Source organism: Lytechinus pictus, chromosome 3, assembly GCF_037042905.1.
Source record: "Lytechinus pictus isolate F3 Inbred chromosome 3, Lp3.0, whole genome shotgun sequence".
Lineage (NCBI taxonomy): Eukaryota > Metazoa > Echinodermata > Echinoidea > Temnopleuroida > Toxopneustidae > Lytechinus > Lytechinus pictus.
In genome coordinates, this window is record NC_087247.1 from 43,495,849 (window position 1) to 43,522,826 (window position 26,978).

General features: G+C 34.1%; 1 protein-coding gene across 1 annotated transcript; it reads right to left on the reverse strand.

Moving 5' to 3' along the window:
• Positions 1–1,067: 1,067 nt before the first annotated feature.
• On the reverse strand, positions 1,068–25,160 carry LOC129257178 (protein RFT1 homolog). Its single transcript, XM_054895450.2, has 14 exons — positions 25,089–25,160; positions 21,288–21,415; positions 17,785–17,876; positions 17,113–17,229; positions 16,413–16,602; positions 10,141–10,242; positions 9,241–9,375; positions 8,739–8,817; positions 8,163–8,344; positions 7,238–7,382; positions 6,659–6,764; positions 6,152–6,280; positions 4,989–5,109; positions 1,068–4,532 (listed from the first exon to the last, which is right to left on the reverse strand). Exons 2-14 carry the CDS (start codon positions 21,357–21,359, stop codon positions 4,287–4,289), a joined length of 1,716 nt encoding a protein of 571 aa, XP_054751425.2. The 5' UTR covers positions 21,360–21,415; positions 25,089–25,160; the 3' UTR covers positions 1,068–4,286.
• Positions 25,161–26,978: the final 1,818 nt, after the last annotated feature.

Consider the following 26,978-nt stretch of genomic DNA (forward strand, 5'->3'; position numbering starts at 1 on the left):
AAAGATAGATAATCAAAAGATAGATAGATCGAAAGACAGATAGATCGAAAGATAGATAGCTAAAAAGATAGATAAATAAATGGATGGAATGAAAGATAGATGATCAAAAGATAAAAAGATAGATAGATAAATAAATGGATGGATGGATAGATACATCAAAAGATAGATAGATCGAAGGATAGATAGAGTGAAAGATAGATAGATCAAAAGATAAATAGATCAAAAGATAGATAGATAAATAAATGGATAGATAGATACATCAAAAGATAAATAGATCAAAAGATAAATAGATCGAAAGACAGATAAAAAGATAGATACATAAATGGATAGATAGATACATCAAAAGATAAATAGATCAAAAGATAGATAAACAAATGGATGGATGGATAGATACATCGAAAGATAGATAGATCAAAGGATAGATAAAGTGAAAGATAGATAGATCAAAAGATAAATAGATCAAAAGATAGATAGATCGCAAGATAGATAAATAGATGGATGGATAGATAGATGGAATAGATAGATAGACAGACGGACGGATAGATAGATACATCGAAAGATAGATAGATCGAAGGATAGATAGATCAAAGGATAACTAGATCAAAAGATAGATCGAAAGACGGATAGATAGATGCAAAGATAGATAAATAAATGGATGGATAGATACATCAAAAGATAGATAGATCGAAGGATAGATAGAGTGAAAGATAGATAGATCAAAAGATAGATAGATCAAAAGATAAATAGATCAAAAGATAGATAGATAAATAAATGGATAGATACATCAAAAGATAAATAGATCGAAAGACAGATAAAAAGTTAGATAAATAAATGGATAGATAGATACATCAAAAGATAAATAGATCAAAAGATAGATAAACAAATGGATGGATGGATAGATACATCGAAAGATAGATAGATCAAAGGATAGATAAAGTGAAAGATAGATAGATCAAAAGATAGATAGATCAAAAGATAAATAGATCGAAAGATAGATAAAAAGATAGATAAATAAATGGATGGATAGATAAATAAATAAATAGGCAGGTGGAGAGATATACACACTGCTTATTCAACACTGTGAAATCGTGAAGTTTGTTCAAAATCCTTGGGTTATTGTCTCAAAGGACAATTGTACAATTCCTTACACTTGAAAAAAAACCCACAAATACACACACAAAAAAAAAACAGACCACCCAGCCAAACACTCCCCCACTGGAATTAAAGCTAGTTATCGTCTTTGCTTCTTTTTTTTTTTGGGGGGGGGGGTGGGGGCTGATAGGGTGAGAGAAAGAGAAAGGCACTTGCACAATAACATTTATCTGGTGCAATATTTTAATCAGCACATTTTGGATGTAGAAAAATAGAAGTCCATTTCTAGCCACCACTCCTTGGTGACTAAATAAAGAAAAAAAAAGCAAGCTTTCAAAGCTTTACAAAGTCAAATCTAAACATTTCAGACAAACTATTTTTTAACAATGCAAGACAGGAATTCTGAGTTTTTCATCGATTTAAAAACATCCTCTTCAAAGAGTAACATAACAAAATATGACATTCATCCTTTAATTTTCATCACATTTTAAGCCAAACAATAAGAGGAATAGAAGAACAAATCACCAAAATAATTGCTGACAATAAATAAAACATTTGTATTTTTTGCTGTCTGTATACACTTCCAATTTTGAATCCCTTTTCATTCTTTGTTTGGATGTGTAAAGTAAATATTGATATAAACAGCCAACATTAATTGAAATGAGATGAAAAATCTTTGACACATACATAAACATGAACACCTGAACTTTTCATCATGGCATTAATAATAGTCATCATGTCTTTCATAGAAATGCTCTATTCTGAACTACATTGGTTTCATTTTGAAATGTTATTCATATTACACTGATTTAGCAAAACATCACAGAACACATTGCAACCCAAGTTAGTAGCTGAACTTAAAAGATGCCTTTAGTTTACATTAACAAATATTTTTTGCATAAAATAAACATTAAGGCAAAAGAGTATAAAGAGTCAAATTTGAAGCTTTCAAAATAATACAGGTAAAATCGAATAAATGCAAACACTCATGGTCTTTGATAACAAAAACTTAGTGAGAGAAAATAATAAATAATGAACGTACATGGGAATAAACTCTGTAATGTTTTATCTGATGTAGAATCTATGAGTTGAAATGCTTTTATATATTCTACTACAAGAATTTACTTCATCATCTAGAATAATTTATGTAAAGAAGGCACATTGGTAATATTTTAAAAGTTTCCACACAAAAGATTAATATGTTAATGTAAGTACTTTGAGAATTAACAAACTTTGATAATGCATTAAATGCATGTTAATAAAGTTAGAATAAAAATACAAAGAATAAAAACAACCTTTGCACAGAGCATTGAGCTCCAAACACTCTTAATGATAAAAAAACAAACAAAATAAACTTGAGCATGTCTCTGCTCATGTACTTTGTTCTTTCAGAGAATATAAGGCTGTGGCAAGCATTAGGAAGTTAATATAAACCTACCATAATTTATTTGCATAACTATGATTCAATAGGAACAAGTAGCAACATTTTGGTGGTATGTGTAAGATTTGGATAGATGCCAGTATTCAGATAGTTCAACATAGTATCTGGAACAATGAACTTCTGCAAAATATTTCTAGAACAAAAAATACAAAGTTGTTATCTGTAAATCTTAACTTCAAGAATAGTATCTCACTATCTGATTGTAAAGTTTATATTTACATAACGACTAAATGCTTAGTTAGACAGGGCTTGGCAGCAGAATTGAACAACAATAATTAGCTGGGACATTAAATCATTAAACAAAAAAGGTTTGGGTTAACAACTTCTTTAAAAATTGGCACAATGTAATTTTCATTTCTCAAAAATGCTTACCCCTGGATTTGGTTTTAAAGTCTGAATAAATATTGACTGCAGAACTATAAAAACTTGTAACAAAAATCTGACAGATATCTGATATAACAAAAAAATTAGAAACCCATGAACACCCTGAACAGAAAGTATTACAAAAGCAATAGAAATAGATATTTGACAAAATTGATTAAATACTGAGGCCCGTATTCTGAACTCTAAGTTTAAATTAAACCCTGGTTTAAAGTTGTGGATTGACTATGGAGAGCCAATTGGGGCACAAATCCCTAACAGTACACATCCAATTTATAACTCATATGACACCCAATGGTCTGGGAATGATAACTGAAGTATTTTGGAGTATTTTTCTACATTATGAAAGCAAAAGGAAACAAAATAGCAAACATAAGAAATATACAGTATAAAAAGAATGTTAGAAATTTTGTCTCCCATAATTTCAGCACAGACTTAGACCATGGTCTAAGTTAACCCTGACTTCAGAACACGGGCCTGAATATCTAACAACTACAAATCATCAGAAAGAAGATTGAATCAGTCCATAGAAGACTCAACAAATACCCAAACACAAAGTACAGGGCTCATATCGATTAAAATGAGCAAGTTATATAAGTTAGAAATATGAAGCCGAAAGCCAAATATCTACAAGTCATGAGGTCATTGTCTTTATTTTAGATTTGTTTTCTCTTCTGTATTATAAATATTGTGTGTATCAAAATGGAATGCAGATGAGAACAAGTCATTCCAGAAGAGAAGATTATGATTATCAAAATATGAAACACGCCGTATCAATAATACTCTTGATCATCATGATTACATTATTTCACAATTTCTTTTAAGAATTATTCCAGTAAGAAAGGACAATTACACAAACTGTAATGCAATTTAAAAAAATTCCTAAAAACTTGTTCTTTCACCCAAAATTGTCATCCCATCACCACAAGCAATATCCTTGCAATTCTTAAAAAGTGAGGAAAAACATACAAATTACTAGGTTTATATGTGTTGTATTTAACAAAATTTGATTATAGATTAGGCAGGTGATCCAGTGGATTTCAATTTTGTTTTGGTTCTTAGATTTCTCATATTAGTTGCTTCATTCATTATACCTTCCTCTCATCAGAGTCTATCTTCACCTTTTCTTTCTTCACTCTTTTCTTCCACAGTGGAATTGTGTTGAGCATTCCTTTCACATGCTTCCATTTTCATAAATTCCAGACTTCTCAACCACGCTTATTGTACCTTCCACTTATAATTTATAGTCAATCATGTTGTTTGTCCTCTCTTCTTTTTCCTATGTCATTCTGTCAGTTTCTTTGGTCTCTCTCTGAGCATTCCATCTCTATTCTCTGACCAATTTCACAACTTTAAAGAGTCCTAGCTGCACTCACTGTACCTTCTCCTTTCCAGGTATAGTTTCATCTTCATATCTATCTTGCTCCTTCGCCTCCTCTTCTTTAGGTCTTGATCTCCTCACTTCTATAGCTTTCCTTCTCTCTTTCCATTGCTCCCTGATGAAGGAGATAAGTTGGGTTTCTGTGAAGATGATGACTATCAAGACACCTAGGAGGCAGGCACCACCAATGCCTATATGGGTGAATCGATGCGACCATGTCGTCTGCTTATACTTCAGCTGGGAATATACAAATCGATTAACAAATTATTCACTTGATATATCTTCAACAGGAAAAGAAATAATAAATCTTTCACACAATAACAAATTCTTAATACCCTTCACAAAATATTCTTTCTCTATTGGTTTCATGATCTATAAAAAGATGCCATGAAAACCAAATTCTTCTATAATTAGTAAAACATGTCAGAAACCATTTATTTATTTCTGAAATGAATTACAGAGAGAGAGAGGGTGGGGGAGGGGAGGAAGAGAAAGAGAGGCAGAGACAGAGAAAAAAAATGGTAGATGAACTTACTAATCTAAATTTTTACATATTACTTATGAAACCCACAAGAGAGAGTATTTTGAGGTGATGCAGGGTGTGTTTTGCATAACTTTGTAAATCATAAAAGAGAATAATTGTTCAACAAAAAAAGTACAAACAATTTTGTAGATGATGTGATATGGACTTACTTCTGACATGGTTGTGATTAGCCAGGAAAATGCTAGCGTGATTAGAACATACACTGATGGTATCAAGCCTTTCAGGGGCTTGAATGGACTCCCAGAGTAGAATTTAGCAATGAAATATATACTGCACAGAAAAAAAAGAAGAACATGGAACTTTAAAAGAATGAATGAACATACTACTGATTATTGATTTGATAAACATTCAAATACAGATTAAATTGTCATTATTTTGGGACAATTCTAAGAATATCAGGGATGATTGTATGACTGGCTGTAGAAAAAAAAATGTGAAAGAAAATATTCAGAAATTGAACAATTTTAGTAGGAGTCAAGGAATCAAACAAACTCGAACATTTTGAGACCCTAGTTGATTTATATAATTTGAAGCACAACATTCAACATTTGAAGAACAAATATATTGATGGATGACGTCGATAATGACAAAATCATTCTAAAACTTTGTACTAGTCCCATGCACTGATACTCAATTTGTACAGCAGCACATTTCTGAGTCATCCTTTAGAACAAGCTACCTTTTCATGTACGGTAATGCCTCAACAAAATTTTAAGAATTATTTTTTAAACATCTATGTTAGCCTCACATTCTTTCTTTACTCGTTTATGTCTAGTAATGTAATTTTTCATTCATAATGTATCTTCTAACAAAGATGTTTATGATTTTGTTCAAAAAATTGAAATCATTTTATATTTTTGTAACTCCATTCAATCTTCTTCCCTAACTTATGCAATACAATGTATATTTCATGTTACAAAAGGAAACTGACTGCTGAACTATTAAAGAAGTGTTAACATGCATATAATATTTATATATTTTGCACTTACTTTCATAACCTTTACATTAATTAGATAGGATACAGTCTTGTTGTACAGTGTATTGGGAAATAATTTAGAATGCAAACATGAAATCAGCTAATTATCAATATCATCATCATCCAATTAACAGTAATAAGTCTGTGATGATTTTTCAATTTATATTCAGAAAAAAACAATGTCCAACACCAATTTTACCAGGTATCTAACCATAAACAACAACATGACAAATTTTAAAGACCTTGATATTGTGCAAGTTTAAGGCTTAAATTGTTGTAAAATATTTCAAACTAAAGAACTTTCATGGGTTGATGCACTACAGGACTAGGACTTACCTGTGTATAATTCTTGCCAACATGTTGAGACAGTTAGCTAAGATGAAGCCTACACTACCAATAGTTTTGGTAAGGTACCATGAAGATGAAAGAAAGACGAGTGAAAACCCAAGCATCTTGGTATTATATCTGTAAGTATACAAAATTCACAGGTAGGATGAATATTTGAACAAACAATCACATAGGATGCATCCAAAGGGGCATTACAAGAAGATTGCAATCAATCATAATTCTTGTAATGAATTTCTAATTTACAATCGATCATTGGCCTGATTCAAGCAACAGGAAAAAATGTAAATATTAACTTTGTAATTGATATTTGCAATTATATGCAAAAAAGTATCTTGCAACACTCCCAATTACAAATACAGGTGACCTGAGCCCTATTACATAAAAAGATACAATCAGTTTTACAATTAAGTCTATGGCAAACCATGCACACAAAGTTACAATTAATTGTACACATTAAGTGTATCTTTTTGTGTAACACCCAAAAACATTATTTACCTGTCTACATCATGTTGACTCATAGCAGCAAACACAAAACACTCGGTGGTCCCATTAATAGCAATCAGTAGAACATAGACGCAGAACCAACGTAGGAGCTTGGGACCTTAAAAGATTATGTGAATAAACATTTAGTCATACTAAAATCAAAATTATCTTTGGATATAAAAATTATTTTGAGCAGTGATGACTAACTTTTATAGCCAGCCATTCATAATCAAACTTCCACTCTATTTCTATTTGGGTCTATCTTGCAAGGAACTTGGAATGGGGACAGATGTGAAGTCTACAAAATGCATTAGCATGTATGTAAGTAAAGAGAGTTCACTATGACCATATATCTGGGCAATTCCTAAAAAGTAAAAATATGTTAAGTCTGGCCCCCTATACATGGGACCTTCCTAAATTATTTGTCTGTTTTTTTAAGTATATATGAGAAAATGAAATGCTCTCAATTTATCATGGCCAGTGAAGTAAGAATGGAATAAATATTGTTGGCCTCATTGTTCTGAGTCAAGAATTAGCACAGGTCTGCTACCCCCCCCCCCCCTGTTGTTCCTAACATGAATTTAGACCTACCTGGTGGGGAACTTAAAACAGGACCAGCATATAGGTCTAGAAGGAGGTAGGAATAGGCATAACCAAAGATGAGGACGATGGATCCAATAAGAACAACAAACTTTAGCAGACTCTGTAACACTTTGGAGGCTAACTGAATAGAATCCTGAAGAGAAAGAGAATATCAAAGAACTGCATCAGTCCATGATGATCACTAGATCTATACTGTATACCAAAAAACTACATAATCAAGAACACAAATACAATCAAACCTGTGTATAGTGGCCACAATGGGAATCAACAAAAGAGGCCACTATAGACAGGTCAGCCGCCATCTTTGATTGTATTGTAGATACTGTGCAATGTAATGACATACATGTACATGTAGAGTATGTATTTTTAATGAGTTAATTTTTTTGTATAGACCTGTATATAATATTGCATACGTGTATCTATTTCAATCCACCAAATAATTATGTAGATTGTATAATTGTTATTTCTAAGAGTAACATTTGTGTTAAGATGAAGCTGCAAGTGCAAGGTATAAGTTTCGGTGAAGCTGATTTTTAGTGGCCACTATAGAGGGTGGGATATAGACCGAGGGATGCAAAATGAGTGGCCACTAGCCACGTTAGACAGGTGGCCATTATAGACAGGGTCTACAACACATGAATTTCCTGCAGGGGAATTTGAATTGGCCACTATACGCAGGTGGCCACTATAGACAGGTGGCTGCTAAGACAGGTTTGACTGTAATTTCATTGAAAGCACTTACTGAAAAACGAACATGTGATTTGTTTTGTTGTTTAACAAGTGAATAAGGGACTATAATTCATCATAAATAGGGTTTATGCAAAGATATAGCGATTACTCCTGAATTTAGGAAAGGAGATGAACACAACATCCTAAATCTATGAATACCTAAACAAACTCTAGATATTTGTACCTTATCTTGTTGCTTGAAGCCCTGGCCCCTCTTCAGTGTTTGTGCAAAGAAGAGGTAACCACTCTCTTCTATGGGCAAGAAGATGAACCTAGCAGCTAATGCACCCAGATTGTTTACTGCATCATAGATTCCTTGATCACTGAAACTCAGCACATTCAATAGGGTCATCACATAGCGTTCACCTACAAATTACCAATGCATACAGAAAAATATGGGGTAAATGAAACAGTCCAAAGTCATTGTCCTTTAAAAATATTTTTATTACTAATCTCTATGCAATAAACAAAGATATAAATCATAGTTTCTGATATTTCTTCTCTGTTAAAGACATTACTAAATCACCGATTCCATTATTCAGCACAATTTTCACTTTATCATTATTTTTACGGGGAAGGGGTTGCTGTTGTTTGCTTGGTTTTAAGGATTCTCTTGAAGTGTGAAGAAAAAAAATGTACTTGGAATTACCTACTGCAAACCATTTCATAAATTAACAAATGTGTTGTCTGGTACCATTTAGAATTCCAAATGAACTGTCTAGAACAGGTCACATACATATGAATCATCAAAAATACTTGCCTTCAGTTAAAAGCTGCTTTAGGAATCCTTGCTTGAAGAAACTCCAAGTCAATCTGGCCAACTCTGGACTCGTCCAAGGCTGCCATCAACAACAAGAACAACAATAGAAAAATTCATCATTTATCAACATTAAGTGCTTGAAAAAAGAGAGGTGCAGTATTTGATTGAAATGTACAGCAGGTTTAGTGCTGCATAATTTCATAATTAGTTAATGACTAGTATTGATAAATTGCAGTGATGTTCTAATGTATGTTATTTGAACAAAATAGATATTGTATTTTACAGAAATATTTTCTTCTGTGATGCAGTGCATATTATTGTATATAATACAATACAATATTGTTATAACAAAAGCTCAATTTCCCCTTCCCCTCCCCTCTGGTGTAGATTTCGCACCTTATTTAAAACTTTAGTCTTAGTATTCAAAGAGTATAGCAGTAATAACTCATCTTACACACAAGCTAAAATGTTTTAACCTACCCCATCTTTTTATCTTATTTACCTTGTCTGGAAGATGGCGGGGAAAGAAATCTCTGGCTTCTTTCATTGGAAATGTATCATCTTTCTTGGAAAGGAATGTGGCATAGTTGGAGAAGTACAGGAAGTATAGGAATACACAGACATAGCTGTACACAATCTGAAATATGATAAAATAGGAGCAGTATATGAACTGAGACCAGTGCAATAGATGTACACATAGAAATAAAGACGACAAAATTTGCCAAATTTTTTCTTTCTGGACTTGATTCCAGTTGGGCCCTACCACACACAAATGTGTGAAAAGTGTAAATTTGAAACATCATTTCTGATTGGTAACTGATCAGACATTTGAACAAATGAAGATGCAACAGTAATCCTTATTGGCCATTGCAAATTTGCAGAAGATTGCACATCTCTGTGTAATGAGTTACTGGACTTACAATCATTTACATGTAAATACAAATATCCATGTTCTGTTTCAGGAAAGTTCACACAAATAACAAATTTCAAACATGTGATTTTTATTTACTGTATGCCTACTTCTTTTTTCCGAAAGAAAACTTCAGAGATTTAATAAATGATATAATGTATGGACATGCCTTATTTTGGTTTTCATTTGATAATATATTTGATGAGTAAAACTGAATAATACTGAATAATAATTCAAAAAGTGTTGATAAGGTTTTAGAGACACAGATTTCCAATTTAATTCCATGTGTGTAATGTTGATTTTACTGATGTCCAGAAGTCAAGCTTCATGATATATCGATTTCAATACGAGCGGGCTAAGTTGATTGACTCTTTGTATTTCATGATTCTGAAAAAAAGATAAATAAATAGTACAAAGTGTACTTAAGAATCAATTAATTTGTCTTTATACATAGTGCAAAATGAGTACCAAACAGCTTTGCTTTTAACTTACCTGAGCAACACAAAAAGCAGTGACACCAATATGAGGGTTAATAAGAAGTAGAAAGACAGTCAATGAACATCGGAAAGCTATAGCAATCCCTTCAATCACAACCTGTTATATAAAACATAAACAACAATAACATACTATTTGTGGAATTAATCACAAATAAGAGTTAAGACAAAATCTAACAACATGACCAACTAAGTGTTTGTAAAGATGTAAATACTAGAATTTGCCAAATCATTCTGATAGAAATTAGAAATTACTCAGTAATAAGCAAAAATAAGCAAAGCATTTGTCAATCAATGGGTCATTTTCCAAGCTATAGTGAATAACCAAGCTAACATGCCCTTCTCTGCATTGGCAATTTCTAACATTTTCTGTTTTCAGCAAATTCTCATTATTTCACAATGTTTGGCTTGCTTAACTATACCATAACTTACTAGATCAACATCTGTGATAATATGATAACAATTTACTTTGATTTTGAAGTGTTTGTAAAAAAAAAGATCTCATTGCAAATACTCGATTGGCATCTAATTTGCTATTCAGATTACTTTTTCTTGATGGGAGAGTGAAAATACAGCATGGTGGTTATGTTGTAGACAAGTGATATCAGGAAAGTGTCCTTTATGCTACAGTCACACAACTGAATCCAAACCAACCAATGGTATGTCATAACGCAATAGCTTTGGTCAGCCTGGAGTCGGTTTTGTCAAAGATACTACAAGGGGAAGATTGGACACTTCGGCGATTTTCTTCATGGGGAAGCGCGCCCAACAGCTTTGAGTAAGCAAAGTTGAGTTTATTTTGGCGCGGCGCAGTGTGCAGCAAGTTAAAAAACAATAGCGAGCACGTCGAAAGGGGGGCCCGGAGCAGCTTGCTCTACTGTAAATTGCTCAAACAACTGTCAGAAAAGGCCGGTTCTTTAGATTTCCAACAGACAAGCAAAGGTATGCTGACATTTTTGTTAATAATTGGATTGTTCTGGATTTGAATTTGAATGTTTATCTGGGACTGACGATTATCAATATTTGTCGATGACTTATACAACTGCAAAACATAATGTGGAATTCATTGCAAGAATTTAATCGGTCCATATCTAAGGTAGATATCTAACGTTAGTCAGGGTCTACATACGTAGGCCTACCAGAGATTTGGTGTGTGTTAATTGTCTGTTGTCGTGTGTATGGTGTAGTGTATTGCAACTGTACAGTTTTTTGGCGTTAGGCCTAACTAGATAGATCTTTTGTTTTGGTTTTAAGTGTAACGTACTTATGTAGATCTATGTAGAACTAGTGTTGGACATTTTAGTTAGAGTCGGATTAGGGCCTAGCCTACATGTAGGCCTATAACCTTGAGTTGAGATTTAAGTCTAACGTTACGTTAGATCTAGAAATTTATCTAGATCTAACTTACGTTAGATGTGCCATGGATGTTTTGGTGAAACATCCCCCCCCCCCAAAAAAAAAAAAAGAAATGAAGGAAAGGGAGTCGCATTAGATCAGACTAGAGCCTACTCGAGTCAAGACAAGCAGGACAAGGACTGAAGGAGGGACTAAAATGTTAGATCTAACTTGACATAGATCTAGGTCTAGGTCTAGTCAATGACAATTGACTCTAGTCTCTACTTCAGACCTAACTGTTAGATCTAGACTTCTACATGTACTTAAGTTTAGTTTATTTAGGACTTTAGAATGAATGTGGCATCACCAGCAGATCCAGGTAGGGGCACATCGAGCCTATGCCTACCCCCCCCCCCCCCCATAAACCAAGTAATCTTGAGGGGCATAAGCCTATATGTCATATGTAAGTGAGGAACATTTTTTTCCTGGAACAAAATGATCTCCATTTTGTACTGAGAACCCTTTTTTTTTCTCGTCAATTTTTTTCCTATACCAAAATGCCCCCCCTCCCTTGTAAAATCCTGGATCTGCCCGTGTTGTAATTTCTCTGAATAATTGGGATATGCATGATTCCTTTCAGCAATTTTTCCTTTTTAAAGTTTAATTCAATTTGCATCAATGTCTTAATATTCTTTGTTTTATGAGGTTTATATTTTGGTCTGTGATATAAATCCTTTTTATGGCACCTTTATTACTGATAATAATTATGATTACATGTTCCAATCTCATCTAGCCTGTAACCGCTTCACCTGTAAGACTTACAGTATAAGGCTGAAAATATAGCAATTGTCATGATTTTCATTGATCAATTTAATGTTCAAGTTTTTGGCAAACTGTCCCAGGTGGCATTTTTTTTATATTGAATTATACAGACTACTATCATTATCATTGTCATTGCTGTCATTTCATCATTATTATCATTGTTGGCATCATCAATGCTTGTTAATACTCTGATGATGATAGTGGTGACTACCACTATCATCATCATCAATGAAATTCTTTTCGAAATTGGATTGTTTTGAAACAGTTTCTTAAATTTTTTTTTTATAACTTTCATACTTTTTTTTAAGACTGAGTGGTTTCCAAAACTGGGGGGGGGGGGGGGGTACACCAAAGTGAGAAAATTGATATTAAACTGTCAAAATGTATTGAATGAAAATTATTTACCCAGGCCTAGCCTCCAACAATATGAACAAATTCAATTATCTCAAAGTCAACTTGACAAATAAAAATAAGCAGGAAACCTGTTATACCTTTTGACTATTTTTTAAAGTTTTTTTAACAATCTTTTCTAGTATGTGCACCATCCTGTAGCTGATGTGGGAAATGTCAGAATCAATCATGTTTGATTTATTTTATGCATTATTTACAGGTGTTCTCAATAGATTCAATTTTGCAGAAGAGATGATTTACGCGATAAGTCATCAGATTACTTAAGCAAGAATTGCAGATTCTGTTCTGTTCTTTTTGAGCCTTCAATGATATTGACTTCTGGAAGATTGGTTTGGAATGCAGTGCCTACACTTTTTGACATTCCTAATCCTCCAATATAACAATCATTCCTTGAATTTCATAACATTGACCTTGTAACTGCATGTTCATGCCTCTGTCATTTTGATACTAAGGGTTCTGGTTATTTGATTAGCTATGCATGCTACATGTATATGTCACTACTCCTGAAATGTAATTAATTGCAGTGTATGTACGTCAGCAACAAAGTTAATCTAACAAAGAAAGTGAACAAGTACCTCTAATTGTTTACTACTGTTCTCTTTTTTTTAGAAACGGTTCCAGAGTCAAGCAAGAAGAGTACAAAGCGAGTCAAGATTCACCATCTCAAAGCCAAAATGAACTCATTGAAGGTATCACTTGAAAAATCATCAAAGTTCAAATCAGTCAAAGATATTATCTCAAATGCTTCAAAATATATTTTTATGCTTTTTTGTAAAACATTTTGCCAATTCAGCAGTAACAAACTGCGATCATATGTTTAATAAATCTTGAATCTTGAATAAAAATATCTAGATAACACAGCATTAGATTTTTTGCGAGCCAGTTATGAATGGGGAAGCGACGTCTGAAGGGGAGAAGGTATACAGAGAAGGATAAACTGATGGCATTTTCTCTTCATTATCAAAGTCCCAGTGCATACAGGTTTGCCGAAAGATTTTTGCTCTACCCCATGAACGGTCCCTCAGGAGGTGGTTAGAGCAGGTAAGAGTTCAACCTGGGTTTAAACAAACCACATTTGACATACTAAATAGGTTCATTATTGCGGACTGAAATAATCGCTAGAGGGTATTCATTTGTCTCGCAATCTACTATGGTCAACATTTGACGTGTTGGCCAAAAAAGCAAAAACAATGAATGCAAGGGACAAGATCTGTGTAATTACTATTAATGAGATGAGTCTGAAAGCAGGACTTTACTATGACCTTCACAAGTATATCATTGAAGGTATGGAGGACTTTGGTTCTTTAGAGCAAACAAAAAATATTGCCACACAGGCACTTGTTTTCATGGTGAGAGGGATAGCAAGTAAATGGAAGCAACCAGTGGGGTATTTATTATCTAATGCAACTACACCTGCCAGTACACAGAAGGTGCTATTACTTGAATGTGTAAAAAAGGGCAGGTTTTACAGTTAAGATTGTTCTCTGTGATCAGGGGTCAAATAATCAAAAGATGTTTGCAGAGTTGGGTGTAAATCCAAACAAGCCCTATTTTGAGTCGAAGACAGATGCAGGCAATATTCAGAAAATATATATTTGTTGAAGAGTGTTCGAAACAATCTAATGAGACATATATTTGTTGTAGATGGACATGAAATTAAGCTCCCAACATAGAGCTCCCAACTTTTTCAGCTATGAGGGTATGTCTTGTTTCCCAAGTCTTGATTCACAGTGTAGCAGCAGGTATATTAACATATTCTGCACTTGGCAAGTTGCCATCAGAGGCAGTATACACTGCTGAATTTTTGGAACAAATGGATAAGTTATTTGATTCATTCAACTCTAGAAGCTTGAAGGATACCAACATTCACAGAAGAGGTGTCAAACTATGTTCAGTGCATGTTAATTTTTGGAAAGATTGTATAGAGTGGAGAAAGAAATGGCAACTTAAAGAAGGTTCTAAAGAAAGAATAGCCTGCTTGAATGGATGGGTGTTGACTATGTGTGCACTATTCAACCATTTGAGGAGTTAACCAGCATTGACAACTTTAAATTTTTGTTAACAGGCTCAAACAAGATTGCCTGGGGGCCGTTTCATAAAGCTGTTCGTAAGTTAAGAACGACTGGTGATCCTTTCTTACGCGCTATGTCGTCGCCAATGAATATACCATTTACCACAAGAAATGATCACCAGTCGTTCTTAACGTCGCTCTTAACTTACGAACAGCTTTATGAAACACCCACCCGGAGAATCTGTTCTCTATCATTAGAAACAGAGGAGAGCACAGAGACGACCCAACTGCAAACGAGTTCAGAGCAGCTCTGAAGCAGGTAATGTGCACCAAAATGATGGCACCTATGGGTGACCAGAATTGTGAAGTGGATGAGGACGATTTTTTTTAATCGGCCACACACAAGAAAACACAATCAAATCCAGTATATTGAGAGGTTTTTCCTGATGACGACCAGAACACGCTGGTCTAAACGTCGATAACAGTTCTTTTCAGAGCTAATATATATTCAAGAAAGAATAACAAACAGTCCTTTTCAGGACTACATACATGGTGTTTACCGTAAAACCTCTCAATATTCTCTCCACCATGGAAACCTTCAAAGATCATCTCAAATCCAGTATGTTTAGATGATGGTACAGAACCAAATGAAGATGAGTTTGTTAATTTCTGTAATGATGTAGGTATCATTGAAGATCAATGTGAGAAGAATGTGATAGTTTATGTCACTGGGTACATTGCAAAAAAAGTACTTGCAAAACACAGTTGCGTGACTTGTAAGCAGGCCTTGCAAAAACATACCACATTTATGGATGATCCATCACAACTAATGTTGCATAACAAGGCATTCAGATCATTCAGATTTTGGTGGTTTGACTGTACCGTGTGACAATTTTTTTATAGTAATTCATAGAAGTCTGTGATCAAGTTTTGTTCGATATTTCAATGATTTTTTCACATTAAGTCATTAGCGAAGAGAGTATCTGAAAAGAGCAGACAACCAACATCAAGAATCTTCACGTTGGACTATGCAGCATGGAAAGGGAGCATGATCTTGTTTTTTTTTTTTTAGGTTTCGACTACATGCAGCTGTCAGTTTCTATAATAAGAGTTTGCTGAATGTGAAGAATGATCAGGGACAAAAAAAAAGAGAAATAGGAAGTTAATCAAAATTTCCCACATTTAAGGACATTCCACAGTTTGTGCAGTTAATGATCTGCGCATATTTTATGCTATGCGCTTTAACGACACAGAGGATGATTAATCAGCTATATGTATCAGTGGATATTTCCCTTGATCTGCATTGTAATAGTAAAAAATGTTTTATTTTATGAAGCTACATACGTGCGCAAGTTTACTTACTCAACACTGTGGGGCGCCCTTCCCCACGTACGAAATTCAGCGTTTCATTACGCGGTCTATGTACTGTGCGATCTTCCCCTTGTAGTATCTTTGGTTTTGTCAGCGTGATTAGCATTAGCGGGGGCATTCATTCACATTCCCAAGTATTCTGGACAGGGCAATCAGGTTTCCCTCAAACTGTTCAATAACATTTTGGAAATTTACTAAATGTGTCTGATATATTCAGTAATAACTGTTTGACTACTGTAAATTTTAAAGTATGATGCTTTGAAGCTCTCTGAAGTGTCATGTCTGTTGAATTGCGCAACACAAAAATAATCTTAATTTACCTTGAGACGAACAAAAAGCATGGCCTGGCCAACCACCCAGAAAGGTTCAGCTACAAGTTCAATCACAGCTGAGAAGGCAAAGACCAGGACAGAAGTATTGTAATGTGGAACAATCTCAGGGTCTGGGTGAGACAATAAGGCTATCCAGACATAACTTAACACGGTGGCACATACTACACCAAGTGGAAACCTGAAGGACAAACGTAAAAAGAAGCACAGGAAAATATAGTTCCAATAATGAATAGGATAAACCGATAATCATGTCACCTACAGAGTTTTTATACTGAAGATGCAGAATTGATGTCAAAAGAATTATGTTATTTGATTATTAATAAGGGGTACCTAAATGAAACTTTCAGATTCGCCAAAAATGATGCATCATATTAACTATAAATCAGGCAACTGTAACACAAACACAAACACAACTGGGCGTTGTGGCGTGCGCCTGTTAACTAAGCTATGCGGGGAAGTTACAAATTGATGCAGAGGTTCGAGCCCTGGTCACGTCTTTCGGATGGTGACGTTAAAGGTCGGTCCCAGACGTAAATAATCATATCTGATTGATACACGTCTGACAAAACTCAAATACACACACACAAACACAAGCGAAAGATCATCAGTCCATTTTTACAATTTAAACGTTTTGAAGTTGCATTTTACATAATACTCATTTCCCTTGTTGAGAAATAAAAATACTCACGAGCACCAAAGAAGGTTGATAACTTGTGGCCAGTAGTGTTTACTACTCTGACTAAGACAAGCTCTGCGGAATGCCTCTCTAGCTATAAAAAGTATGGTGGAGTATAGAAGCATCAATCTGAATTTTAAAAAGAAAAGAAAAAAGTTCCAGTTACTATCACACAGCTTTATGTAATAATAGGTAGCAGAATAAAGAAATATGTTAAAATATTAGTTGTTGCGATAAAGAGGGAAATAGTTACAAACAGGTTTTTTAGTACTGAATTGCATAGCCTTTAACAAGTATTTTTTGCCATCTGTTTAATCATTTTAGTATTGTTACCATGTACATCAATGTACTAGAAGGGGTCAAGAGAAAAAAGTTCAATGATCTTATTCAAAATATTGGAAAAACACAAATATCTCTACCATATTGTATAGAAATGCAATGTTTTCAAGTTGACCAATTCTTCTTAAAATTTACCCACAGACTGATAAAATTAGAACAGATATATTGATTTCTATATTCGTTGCCAACCATTAGTTCATTTATTTTAATTTTTACCAAATTGAAAATAATCCGGGCAACATTCCCATATTCAGAAGAATTTATTCATATGGTTTCAATGTGTCAATCCAAATTGCTAAGTAAAAACACATTAAATCAATAACAGTAGAGTGCAGCGTTACTCACCTAACATTGACGACTCCTAACATATCCTCATGCACATAGCCATACTTGATGATGAAGGCATTCAGCATGAATGTGACAACACGGAACATCACCTAACATAGAATACAAACATTCAGATAGAAAAATGCTGCAACTCTCTATTATAAAGCTTCACATACTTTATTTAAAGCTGTGATAAACAAGAGAGTTTAATGTATCAGAGTAACTTATTACTTCTTACATAATTTTACATGTTGCTTATTGAGTTAAACCATACATGTATTCACATTATTGGAGTAAAGAGTTAAAATATTTTTTTTTAATTTTATGCAATGCGTAAAAAATAGTTTGTGTCTGAAATCATCAGCTCATACATTTTCAAACTGCAATGGACCCGTATGAAAAACAGCATATTTGCTGATAGGATGTTCCATCCCACGAGTGGTCAATAAATAAATAATAAAATAAATTTCTTATTCAATATAGAACCAACATGATCGTTTTTGCAAAGAGTAAGAAGGTTACTAATACATTGACATTAATGGGACACGGGGAGAAATGGGACACTCATGTAACTTGACAAATAATCAGCCAATCAGCAAGCCGGTTACATCAGAAAAAAATGTGTGCCTAGGCATAGCTCAAATGAGATATATCAGCTACTCTACAGGTCATAAATGAGTTTCTTTTTATACCCCTTTTTAGATACTTTTTCGTTTCTTGTGAGTAAAATATCAAGTATATATAGATCTGGTAGGTCCTATATTATGCTATTTAGTAACTTAATAATTGGGCAAACTTCTGAAGATAAAATTGTTTGATAAAAGACAGGTTAGAAACAGTGACTGCCAATTTTATTTATTTTTGTTACTAAGGAGGAGAAATGGGACACACTGTCCCATTTCTCCCTACTGTCCCATTACTCCCCAGCACGTGTAAGTTTTACTTGTGCAATTAAAATTCCATTACTGTGAAATAGACATCCTTATCTTAACAACTTTATTGCACACTAAATGACTTTCTCAAGCTATAGTGCTTCGAGATGACCTTATTTTTCTCCCAGAACTAATTTAAGAGCAAACCAATAAATTATTTCCACACTTTATTTTGTTTTGTTTTTCCTAAAATAATAGACAAGTATCTTCCGCAATTCATTAATTATCCCAATATACTTCTTTTTGTTTTTGGAGTAAAAGCCTATAAAATGATAAAAACAATCGAAATGGTTATTGTCATGGATGTAGACCTGGTTCCCATTACTCTAGACTTTCTCTATTTACATTTTTTAGGTGGACGAAATGCCTAGAACATACCAATGAAAAACAAATAAAGGACTAACCTTTTTACAAACAAATGCTTGACGCAGTTATGGTAGTAATTGAGGAGGGAAAATCATTTCGCCATGCTGCGGATGGCATTGGAGTAAAAAATCAACATTGGCAAGATATATGAAAAAGTGCACATTGAATCATGAAGCTCATCTAGTACCTGGCTACCAACATCCATGCATGTTACCCAAACATTTGGAGGATGCACTGTAAACTATCAAGCAAAATCTTTGAAGATGTTCTACGGTTTGACACTGGCAAGTGTAAAGAATATGGCCTATGAAATGGCACAGGCAAACAAAGTAGACATGCCAAATTCAGAAGTTTTTTTTTCCATTGTTTTACAAATAATCATGTTTTTTCAAGGAGGGAAAATGTCAGTCTGATTTGCAGCTTTGTGTCAACTAGACTGAAAGCTTACAACATTTTGTAATTGTAATACTAACAGATTTTTAAATAAAACTTATCGCTTAAAGGTTTGTATAATTGTTAATACAATCCAGGCACATCTCATAGCAAATTTACATTCAGGTTTTATATTCAAGGAAAACAATGATTTTATGAGAGAATTGGTATGAAATAGTTAAATTGTTATATTTTGACTTGTTCTTATTGTTGAGTGTTTTTGCATGCAACAGTTGTTTAAGTGTTGTTTGTGTTCTTCAAAAGACAGTGTTAAATTACAAAGTTACGACCCAGAGTTACGACGTTAAGAATACATGTAGATCATCTATAATATGATATCTTTAATTTGAAGTCCAGAATAATGTGTAGGCCTACCTGTTACTAGTAAAAAGGAACTTTCAGGAAGAAAAGGCGAAAATGGTGTATGCACTTTGTAAAGAGGGGAAATTTCAAAATATTCTGCGATTATGTTTTTTTTCCTCAACCGAGTGACTGTTAATAGAGCTTGTAAAGGGCCTTCTGTACACAAATTCATCTCATTTTGCCTAATATCTTCATTAAAAATAGTTTGCTTTATCATCAATCTCCTAAGTGAGGATTTACTGATTCTTTTGTGATCGTCCCATTTCACCCCATATATATGTCTAATTTTGTCCAATATGTTCATATGTCCCTCTTGATGTCCCATTGCACCTTGGGGTGTCCCATGTTACCCCAAAATTAAGGGTTTACAAAATCATTAATCACACAAAATAGAATAATGTAGGGGTGGCAATACCGTACATACTTCATTATATACTTCAGTATGTATGATAATGGCCTAGCTTGAAAAAAAAAATCAAAAAGTTGCAAGGAATCTTTCCCATTAATACAAAAAAGTTCCATTTCTCCCTGGTCTCCCCTATATGAGCCTAGTAGTACCTGTAACTCTATTTGAAGGAAGAATTTGGTAGTCACCAAGATAATTCAGAAAATTCTTAAATATGTCACATCCTTAAATCTGATAATTTTCTGACCCCGAAATGGTGTCATTTGGTCTCATTGGTGTGAATATGCTTTGTCTAGTTTCAACTTACAGAATGGCAAAGACTAAGAGACTTTGAGAATATACTTCATTCTACATGAATATACTTCATTGTACTTCATTCTACATGTATAGAGGATTTGTTTACTCAATCTCTTATTACTGTAACATATCCAGAAACTAGAAAGTCAAAGACACATGTAGTACTGTTAATATCGATCAATAATTCTGAGGTGTGCTCACTGATTAAATTGGCAACATGATGATGTGGCATAGGACACTTAACAAAACACACACACAAAAAACCCCATTAAATTTATCTTTGTCCCTGTAATACATAGGAGTGCTTGAAATTAAGTGATTAAATTGATATTGCCCAGAGACTTTCTTTCCTGAAATTACAACCCAAAATCAAATTAAGCATCGAAAATTAGATTATTCTCATACTTTTCATAACTGTATCTTATCCTGAAATGTTTTTCTCTTTTAAACAGCTTTGACATAATTTTTTGTAATTATGCTTGTAGTATTACTGGACTTTTTACCCATATAAAGCAAAAGTGTTTCACCAAAGTAAAACAATCAACAAACAATGCAGTCACTTCTCTTTCATCTTTTATGATGCCGCATACATACATCTAACCATTTCAATATGCTGCAATCTGCATTTATTCATACTTGGTGTAAAATTTGATTTGTCAAACATTTTCTGATGTATTCTTGAAGAGGTGTTTCAATTGAAATATATAAACAGGCCAGTGAATTACCTGAAGTACCATGTTGTAAGATGCTGACCGAGCACTGCTTGCCAGCACAGACTGGTCTCTTTCTGCTGTCATCTTGGAGAATATCAAGACTCAACACACAAAAAGAAGTCTGATGAAGGACAAGTGTGCTGAAAGAAAAAAAAATGAATAGAGTTAGAGGCATCAGAGCTCCACAAGTCCCCTGATAAAAAAATGCTTGGTAAAACGTGATTAAAAACTTTTATTTACAAATAGTTAAATTACTAAATTGATAAGAATTCTGACAAGTCAGGCCATCTATAACCACACTCGCATTCTTTGTTTCAGATCCTTATCAATATTTTGATAGAATTAATCACTACTGTACAATTTGTTAAATCATGTTTTGGTGTCTACAGATTCAAATCTTCTTTGTTGCATATTTTGAAGTTTTAAATCATAAACAAAATTGATTATTTCATTAAGAAAAAATTCCATGGTTTTATACTTACATAAATTACATAATTAAATTTAATATCCCAATTCCCGAAGGTACATGTACCCATCACAACGTCCACATGTGATTTCTAAGTTATGAAATTACGTACCCATAATTTCATTTTCTATTCAAGTGAATGCTCTGCCTTTGGTCTTCATGGTTTACATATATGATGCATATTTCGCCTCTGCTATCATTTTTATTAGATGTATTTCCGAATATATCACAATAACTGCAGTTTTATCAAATTTGCTTTTTAAAACTAGGCAATTTTATGATTAATATACAATAGCAAAAGCTATATCTTGTCAGCTTTTTCTCCTGATATGTCATCAAATTTAAGAAGCTCTCATGTATAATAAGAAGCGGTTCATGAAATTCATAAAAGGTTTCTAAGTAGCCAAGTAGCCCTGGGGGGGGGGGGGGCACTTCCATTGACGAGTGGATACCATGCGCGACCATGGGGTCTCGAAAAGCACCCTAAACACATATTTTCCATATTCTGAAAATGCACCCTTTAACAAGTATTGGCGTGTGATGAAACCCTACCCTTAACAAGTATTGGAAATAAAACGATACTCTTGGCAAGTATTCCCTGAATAGAACCCCTAAACAAGTACAGCAATATTTTAATTGTTATGTCACGAACGTAAGTCGTCAGTTTTACCTCCACCAACATCGTTGGGTTTAGTACAGCTACACCTCGTGCAAATCGTAATCTAAACATGTAGTGTTGACTCTTGGGGCAAAAAGTACATTCTTTATAAAACAATTTAGTCTTAATTTTTTTATACCATCGCAAATATGACCCTATACACGTAGCTTCCTAGCGAAAAAGGATACACTTTTTTCATTATTTTAGTGTTTTTGACAACCTTATTACATTACGTACGTAACATGCCCTATTTTGAAAAAGACATCCTTTTTACGTGTTTTTTGGTCGCGCATGGTATCCACTCGTCAATGTAAGATCACATTTACCCAGGGTTGGCACGTTTAAAATGGTATGTTTTAAAACATGTTTTAAAACGGGTTTTAAAAAACACGCGCATGGATGTGATTTTAGATGAATTTTTTAAAAATACTTTTATTTCTTATGAGGTGTCTTATTTACTTCTAACTACTGTAACTAAAACTCTAGAACAGTCAACACCACTCCTTTTCTCTTCTTTCTCTTTCCCCTTTATTCTCCCTTTCTCCATTGCTTTGTCATGTTCCTTTCCTCCCTGTTCAATTGTGCACATCAATCCATATTAATCCGTATTTTCGATTTAAAGAATAAGCAGTCCAAGGGCTTTAAAATGTTTTAAACAATAAAAACGTTTTATTTGTTTAAAAAAAAAGTTTTTTATTACAACCCTGCATTTACCCATTATAACCTCGTTCGTAGGATGAGTGCATTTACCCAAGGCTCAACATATGATCCCAAGAGTACGAGCAGCTTTGGAGGATATCTTCTGTGATGGTCACCCCAAGGTATTTATAGGAAGTTGACTTAGGAACAGATCCCAGTTTTGCCCAATTTGATAATGCTGCAAGATCTTGCTGAAGGATTGCATGGTCATTGTATTATGCATCTTTTTGTAGCTTGGCGAAAAACAAAGAGAACAAGATGGTGAGGTAAAAATCGCGGCAAGGTTTCCCCGTCTTTTCATAATATTTTTCTTGTTTTTTTTATTAATTCTTGTTTTAAAATGAAATAAATATCGTAGAAATTTGGGAAATGATGTTGTATCCGATTTGATTTACATTATTAGGGCTAAAAGTTAGATCATAGATTTAGATCTTTTTTGTTTAGAAGTACGGTATAATTCTCGATCTCGGGGCGTAACTAAGTTTCAGTTTTTTTTCGCGGTACACGCACATGAATGGGACGCAATCCCTGGCTCCATGGAGAGTAAGCACACGTTCGTTAGTGAATGATTTTTGCTCTCTGCCTCCTGTCTACTCTTCCCTTGATGGCTGATGCTGGCCTTCTGCTCTAAATGCGGCCCTTACTGCGGCAGCCCGAACACAGTCTAAAGACGTGTCGACGTCCCCGGGGCAAATGCGGCCCTAGACCAAAAGCTTCATTTCAGTCTCTGTAGTTTGGTTGTTCCACTGAACTGCGTTGGCTCCACTCACCCATACATAATTAAAAAAATAAGGAATAAATCATCGGTAACGTATATTTTTGTTATTTTCTTAGAACTTATAAAGTATCCAAAAAAAAATTAGAGTCTAACAAAAATAGTGGGCCTTCGTTCAAGATAATACCGTATGGGCACTAGTATTCAACCCGGCATAATTCAAAGATTTTGACAAATTCCCCCAAATATTTAGAAATAGGAAATTTATCTTATTTTTCATACCTTTGTTATTTCCAGTGTAATCTGTTGTCGGTATTTTCTTTATCAATCTGTCAACTGTATGCGCGGAGGATCGAATTATGCGGCGATGACCTTTTGCACTGAAATGCACTAGTAATAGTATTCAACCTAGTGATGATAGATGGCTAATTTCAAAATGGTTTAGATTGCTAAATTATATCTAGATTTATGTAAGTCTCTGGCTTTGATTAATTCCCTGTTTGGTCTCATCTCAATTGGTCTAGTCCATAGTCGGATGGGACAAGGGCAGATTGAAAGACAGGGCCGACGGATTGAATACTAGTGCCAAAAACCATCGCCGTATAATTCGATCGCCTGCCCATGCACACAGTCGACGGGTTGAAGAAAAAAATAACGGAAAAAGAATAACCAGCATTTGCTCTTGGAAATAAGACGGGTCTGAAATTCAGGTAAATTCTATATTTCTATACATTTGAGGAAACTCTCCAAACGGGTTGAATACTAGTGCCCTTACGGTATGTCATTTAGATTTCAAAAAAATAAAAATCTGGACAAAACCCGTCCTCCGAATTGCTGACCTCATTACACATGCAGGCTCGCATTAACCACTCACACTAATACGAGGTTCGTATATATACGAACACACTACCGTCGGTGAATGGGGATGATATAGTAAAATGTCAGAAATCGTTGAATAAATCCCCAGAAACGACGGTTATTCCTGTCTAATGCGGCCCATGCCCCGATTATATATGCAGCAATGCAATGACAGATCGACGATCGACAGCGGTATCAAACACAAAACTAAATGAACGGGACCACACAACACGAGCAGAGGCATCTAACATTAATTCTAACGCTATTCTCAAATGGGTATCACACTTTAGATCACATTACATAAAATGCTATACCCCAAAACGTGCCCCAAAACGTTTATCTTGCATGTAGAACTTATTTTACAAAATTTGAAATGATTCGTCAAATTGTATACACTGATTTCCACACTCAAATTACCTTTACTATCCGGACTCCATCCAATCCAAAGCAATCGATATTTGTATTATAATAATCCGGATCGAGTTAGTCGAGCGGATAATTTTCGAACAGAGCGGTTAATTGAATTTCAGGTATAAATTTCTTTGAAGAAAAAAGTAATATTCGTGCCAAATATATATTCTAGTGTCTGTTATTTTCACACATCGTTTCATAGAAATATATGAATGTCAAATCTATGATTCATATTATATTTTCTATCATGATATGTCACCACTGAATAAAAAATTGTAATCTGAAATGTCTGTGTTGAGAAGTAACTAGCAGTTTAGCACAGATCGATATAAGTTTTTATTTCTTATTTATCTAAAATATGAAGATTTTGGGGAAAATGACACCTAACTATTTTTCAACTCCTGATGATAAAGCAATGTTATGCATAGGCGGATCCAGTGGAGCCCCCTATTAATTGGCGGAGCAAAAAAAAAGGGGGAAAGATCGAAAGAAAAAAAAGCGGGGAAAAGAGAGGAGAAAAAAAGAAGGGGAAAATAAGAGGAAGGCGAGTGAATAAAATAAGATGAGGGGAATTAAGACTTGGAAAAGAATTTTGTCATTGTTCAAAACCCACCTACACCCGACATAGGAAATATTGGTATATATAGTGTCGAAAATCTGTCTATCTGACGGTCAACCGGATCGGGGTCGCCCTAGCCACTAACCCGTCTCTGTGGTCTAGTGGTTAAGGCATCAGCGTTCAAAGTTGGGGGCCCGGGTTCGATTCCCGGCAGAGACATTTTTTCGGCATCGCCAATTTTTCCAAGAGGGCAGATAGCTCTAGGGAACCTTGATTTAAGCTACGCCTACCATTGTTAATTCTCTTCATCCATTTCTTTCACAAACTATTTATATAAAAGAGTTGCCAAAGCTGTACGTTGTACATGTATAATCTCACACACACACACACACATATATATATATATATAATGAGATGAGGCGAGGCCAACTCAACAGATGACGCAGCTAGGACACCATTATTTGCTTCATCTGCGTCATCTGTTGAGTTGGCCTCGCCTCATCTCATTATGTTTAATATTCACAACTCAACAGCGATTGGTAGAAGTAAACTTATCATCATACTATATATATATATATATATATATATATATATATATATATATATATATATATATATATATATATATATATATATAAAGCTTAGAAGTGACTATATTAGGACTACCCTTTCAAAGAAACAAACAAAAATTAACTTCGAAAGACCGATCGGGGAAAATGTAACTGAAAAAAAAAAATTCTGGGCCCCCCTCCCCTATTGGCGAAGTGTGCATCCGCCCCTGAATGCCGTGCAGCATGTTCAGAGTATATTGCCTTGGTCTCATAAAAATGTGTTCAATCTTTTCATAAGAAAAACTATATTTGTTTTTTAACTTTTCGAAAACATCATGTATTGCGAAGTTGCATTTCATAAAATTTGCATAAATATTTTTAGATACTAACTCCTTTATTGACAACATTCTTTTTCCAGATATAAACGACATTTCTTCCCTAAGAGAATCTTTTTTGTTATCTATTTTCATATTTCGTTTTCAGCTGACTGGAATAGTTTCATAAATGACTCTATCAAATGAAAATCATTTATGTTTAATCCCTGTCTTTGGAAGTATGAAAATGACCTTAAGTTTCCATCATAATCCATAATGTTTCAATCTATGAATATTTTTTCCATATAATTTTTGGTCAAATATGCATTTCCCTTCAATTCGTACAAATTCATTACTAAAAATTATCTCATTTGTTTCAGATTTAAATCGAAAGTCCTTCGTATCTATCCATACTTCTAACAAGTCTATATAAAATTGCGGCAATGATAACTCCAACAATCCAAGCAAGTAA